Source organism: Helianthus annuus, chromosome 11, assembly GCF_002127325.2.
Source record: "Helianthus annuus cultivar XRQ/B chromosome 11, HanXRQr2.0-SUNRISE, whole genome shotgun sequence".
NCBI classification, from domain to species: domain Eukaryota; kingdom Viridiplantae; phylum Streptophyta; class Magnoliopsida; order Asterales; family Asteraceae; genus Helianthus; species Helianthus annuus.
In genome coordinates, this window is record NC_035443.2 from 173649782 (window position 1) to 173655565 (window position 5784).

Sequence of the window (5784 nt, forward strand, 5' to 3'; positions counted from 1 at the left end):
CTGTCAAAAAGTTTGGTTAAGTTAGCGCGAATAAATGTAAGTGTTGCTCTTGTGCTAGTGTAACTGCCCGGTCTCGCGCTGTGTTCACGGAGGACCTTGGAGGCATGACTTAAGAGCTCGTAACTGAAGTGTTTTTGTGCTAATCAAAAGTTTAGCATGCATTTGTAACGTAGAAGTCAACATGACAAAAGAAACATAAGGCATATGCTTTCATTCATTAAGAGAAATAGGCGCTTAGGCCGACATACATTGCGTACAAGTAGGGCGTTTAGCCAACATAGAAAGTTAAAAAAGGCGCGTGGACAACATGAGAAAGTAAAGGCGCAAAGCCGAGAGTATTTACATATAGCATTTGTGCACTTGTTGCGCATTCCATGTGCGTGGGATGATGTATCCATCCATAGTGCGTAACTTGTATGCGCCTTTCCCTAGCACCTCGTGCACCAAGTATGGGCCTTCCCATTTGGGTGCTAGTTTTCTTGGGCGTTCAGCGTTTGAAGCTTCATTGTCTCTGAAGACATATTCTCCGGGAGTGAAAGTACAAATGCGCACCCTCGCATTATAGTACCTTTCCAGCTGCGTCTTGTACTTGGCTTCTTTAATTCGCGCAATCTCGCGTCTTTCTTCCAGAAGATCAAAGTCGAGACGACGCTCTGCTTTGTTATCAACCGTGTTGATTGCTGTCAAGTGCGGTGAGGGGAGTCCAACTTCAGCTGGGATAACAGCCTCCGAGCCATAGACTAGGCTAAAGGGAGTTTCGCCAATACTTGTTATTGGCATGGTTCGATGAGCCCATAGGATACTTGGGAGCTCATTTACCCATCCTCTTATTTTTGTGCCCAGTCGGGCTTTGTTCCCCTCAACAATACTTTTGTTTCTTTCAACCTGCCCATTGCCTTGAGGGTGCACAACGGAGGAGAAAGTGTGTTCGATTTTCATCTCTTTCATCCACTTCTGGATGTCTTCTGACGCATAGTTGGTGCCGTTGTCAGTGACAACTTTGAGTGGGAGCCCAAATCTGCGGATGATGTGTTCCCAGATAAACACGCGCACCATCATTGTAGTAGTTGAGGCGAGAGCTTTGGCCTCCACCCATTTAGTAAAATAATCGACAGCCACAATTATGAACTTAACAGCACCAGGAGCGTTTGGGTAGGGTCCCACCATATCAATTCCCCACTGCTGAAAAGGCCAAGTAGTAAATACTGGGATAAGATCGGTTTTTGGGCGCAGGGTTTTTGGAGAATGTCGCTGACAAGAGTCGCATGTGCGCAGCTCTTTCAGGGCGTCGAGGTGCATCCATGGGCAGTAATATCCTGCGTTCATGATCTTCGCGACAACCATGCGTGGTCCTGAGTCGATGCCACAAATTCCTTCATGAATTCCCCTTATCAAATAGTTCGCATCTTGAGGGTCCACGCAGCGCAGTAGTGGTCCCAAGAAGGATTTTCGGTATAAGATACTGCCATTCATCTCATAATGCAAGGCTTTGTTTTGAATCTTCCTTGCTTCTGCCTTGCTTTCAGGAAGTATCCCTTCTTGAAGATATTGGATTATAGGGGTCATCCAAGATGGTTGCCCTACTTCGATCACATTTACCTGGCGTAGCAGAACTGATGGGTTTTTGAGTACTTCAATTCTCACATCTTTGGCAAGATGTTGAAAAGAGGTTGAGGCGAGCTTGCTCAGGGCATCTGCTGGCTTATTTTCGGAGCGGTTGATGTGAAATACTATGTAGGATTTGAACTTTGAAGCAGCTCTTTTGCTTGATCTAAATACAGGGCCATGACCTCGCCCTTTGCATCGTATAGACCGTTGATTTGGCTGGCAATTAAGAGTGAATAAACATGCGCTCGCAGATTTTGAGCTCCCATTTTTATGGCGAGGCGCAGGCCTGCCAAGAATGCCTCATATTCCGCCTCATAGTTGGTGTTCTTGAAAACCAACTTGATTGCGTACGTAAATTCGTGTTTCTCGGGGCTCACAAGGCGTAACCCGGCTCCTGCGCCGTCTTCGTTTGATGCCCCATCAGTGTATACCAACCACAACTCAATAGATGTGTCTTTTACGGGAGTCTCAACAATTTCACAATCTTTGATTTTTTCCATTGGGTCTTCTGTGATGAAATCCGCAAGAACTTGACCCTTGATGGCTGGGTGTGGCCTGTACAAGATGTTGTGGCCCCCCAGCTCGATCTCCCACTTTGCTAATCGCCCTGATGTTTCTGGCTTTTGTAAAATAGTGCTGATGTGGAAATTGGTGAGTACCGTGATCACATGCCCTGTGAAGTATCTGCGCAGTGCCACACCCCCAAAATAGCGCATGCGGGAAATACCGCTGGACGTGTGACATACCAGGATCTTATCCACCAATCATATTGAACTCATGGGTAATTTTAAATAAAACTTTCATTTATTAATAATAAGTGTTACATCGTTACAATATTTCATAGTTTACAGCAGAAGCATAATTCATTCGTTAAGACTTTACAAACCACATGTAAAATCCATTTGTGTTGTGTTTCCATGTATCTCGACCCATGACCACTCCAGCCTCTCAGACATCAAGTTCCTGTCAATATGCACCTAAAGACCTGCAAGGCATGTAACAACGAAACAACAACAAAGTTGAGCGAGTTCACAGTTGGGTGTTCGTTTTAAGTTGTTTACAAAAACATAGCTTGTCTTTTGTTGGCTTACTTGCCGTGGGGGTTACCCCATAGATGAGAGTATGTTTAACCAGTTTTGTCACACCCCCAAAATCCACACGCGGAGTATCACCGCATGGAGGCGTGACATGACCGGGATCAAGCCACCAATCATATTGAACATGTAAGTATTAAGTAAAAGTAAATGTAATTCAACCAACCCAATATGAAAGGTGTTCAAAGCATCAGTATAAGTTCAATGTTTAGCGGAAGCATAAATGTAAACCCAAAAATTAATATAGTATGAAATGTCATAATGATTAACAAAACATTCACGATCCTTGTCCACAACGATCGCGCCTCCTAGTGCAAGCTCCATGTATACCTAACGAGCTGCAAGGCATGTAACAGAGAGTCAACAACTAGTTGAGCGAGTTCACAGTGGGTTGTTTAGTTGAAGTGTTCATTTTGTAAACCGTTTGTTTATTTAGTAACCCATGTGTCGTTTATAATTTCATTGCGGCCCTCAAGGCATGTTTGCGAAGATTAATGGGAGTTTCCCCATGTATTGTAGACTAGTTATATTGGTATCGCGGCCCTCCAGGCATGTGTGCGAAGTTTAGTATCAGTATCGCGGCCATTTCAGGCATGTGTGCGAAGTTCAGTAATAGGATCGCGGCCATTCCAGGCATGTGTGCGAAGAGTAGTGGGGGCTTCCCCATGTATCACTAGTCTAGCAGTATCTAAAAGTGACCTTTCTTTAGCCAGGTCAGTAATCCGTAATTCACAATAGCGATGTAAATAAAGATAGCCATTTAATCCCATTCCCTACCCCGGGAATCCCATGCCTTGGTAAGAGTGTGAACTCAGCTTGGTTTACTCGGCAGGTAAACAAAATGGTCACTTGAGCTATAAGTGGTCAACCACGTCCTAATATGGTTACCATACAAGTCAGGTTTTGGTTTCAAGTAATGCACGTATGCTTACACATAACTAACAGGTTTCGAGCACATATGAGTCATGGCAAATACGTTAACAGTCATGTAATAGTTCTAGCTTGTGCAATTTATCAAAGAAGTCCAATTAGTACCCAGCCCAACATGCTGTGCGATCCTTCACAAACCTGGCCCAAATAGTAAAGCAGTCCAACAGCATACCCGGCCCAATTAATAACAAATAGGTATCTTGTGCGTCCCGGTTAGGCTTGTGCGACCGGATTGGACTAGTGCGATCGGGGTCTTGGGCTATCCGGCCCAGCAACATTAACGGTTCACTCATTTGTGTGTGGCCCAACTTATTGTGCGATCGGCACCGGCTTGTGCTATCCAAAATATGTTGTGAGATCATGCATAGATGATTTGCACGATGTGCTCTAATGTGTTGCACTCTAGCTTGTGCGACTGTGTTGTGCGATACATCCCTTGTGCGATCAGGGGTGGACCTTGTACGATCCCACAACTTGTGCGGTCGACTTGTGTGTTTGGAAACTTCATGAAATCGGTTACACAATTATCTTGCAAGTCAACAGTTTCCTATTTTTGTGGTTATTAATCAACAACTAACAGTTTCAAATCATGCCAATTTCTCGATCAAATAAAAGTTTTATCATTTTAATTCACATGAACCCTAATTAATCAAAATCATGAACAACTTATCAAACCCTCATTCGTATCATCAAATCAAGGATTCCTATTTCTAGCATACACGCAACATGCTATCTTAACAAATCATTCGAACATAAATTATAACAGCCGATTACTTGCATCCAATCGGTTCTTAGATTAACATTATGACATCCGATTCACATAAAAATCAGCATATAATACATCATTGTTCATCATACATACAACCCTAATCATTTAATCAAAACATGGAATCATAACATCATTTACAAACACATATCTTGAAACACTAACCGATTAAGAGAGTGTGATGAGAATGATCCGAACAAAAGCTTCGATGGAGAGGGGTGGTGTGGTCGCCGGCTGAGAGAGAGAGAGAGAGAGAGAGAGAGAGAGAGAGAGAGAGAGAGAGAGAGGGGAAGAGAGTAAGGTTTTGTGTGTGTGTTCTAGTTTTGCAAGTTTTCCGAAAACAATCCCAATGATGGGTGTTTGTTTGCGTACAAGAGGAGTGGGCCGAACCCTTCCCTTGGGTTGCCCTTGATTGGATTTCAAGTACAAAAAGGTGAAGCCCAAATGGACTTGTGCGATCGGGTTGAGTGTTGTGCGATCGATTCGAATACATAATAACACATAATATAACATTCACACATTCATTCAATTAATAAAGTTCACGTAAGCACATAATGTTACACAAAGATAGGTTCGAAATACGAGTTGTCACAAGTTTCTTCTTTTCCAAACCATAACCCGTACCTTGATTTCCCAAACCATATCCGTAATCAGTGGGGGGCTTCTGTCACACCCCGATTTCCACGTGTCTCATCGGTGGGCCCGGTGGGGGATTACCGTGACGATGTTGGCAACAATATAGTCAAACCACACAATTATATAAATGCACAGCGGAAGCTTAAGATAAATATTTAAACTTCAACCTCTGGTTGTAATATCAAATGTTGAATATATCCACAGCGGATCAAAATAAATAAATATTGTTCATTCAGATACGGCATCGAGTTTGCGAGACTATTCGTGACGATTAGGAAGCTAATACCAGCCCATTTCGTATAGTACCTGCACTTAATCTTTTTGGGGAAAATATGTCAGTTTACACTGGTAAATACATTCAACTGACACATTTGAAAATGTTTATTTAAAATTGATTTGAATGCACAAGGCACAAACTCTTTTATAACTTGGGAAAATTATAATAAAATCTTGTGAACGTTTTACATGTTCTTTTATGCGTTCAGTAGCCCGGGTCGTGCCGGGTTAAAGATTTATAGACACACCACATTGCGTAAAACCGTAGTATAAAAACCAACGGCTACGTCTTTTAATTTAATGTCGACAATATATACCGGGTGTACGCCTACACCGGGATGTCGATGGTCGTGGCCATTTCGTAAAATGATGCCAAGGATATCCGGGACAACGGTCATTAAACCCCCCAAAGGCTTTTAAGAAACAAAACTGTTTAAATGAGCCGATCATATTATTTAATTAACCACCTAAGCG

At 42.8% G+C, this 5784-nt stretch overlaps 1 protein-coding gene across 1 annotated transcript; it reads right to left on the minus strand.

Annotated features, from left to right (window-relative positions):
• Positions 1–339: 339 nt before the first annotated feature.
• Positions 340–1566, minus strand: LOC110888774 (uncharacterized protein K02A2.6-like). Its single transcript, XM_022136282.1, has one exon. It carries the CDS (start codon positions 1564–1566, stop codon positions 340–342), a length of 1227 nt encoding a protein of 408 aa, XP_021991974.1.
• Between the last annotated feature and the right edge of the window lie 4218 nt (positions 1567–5784).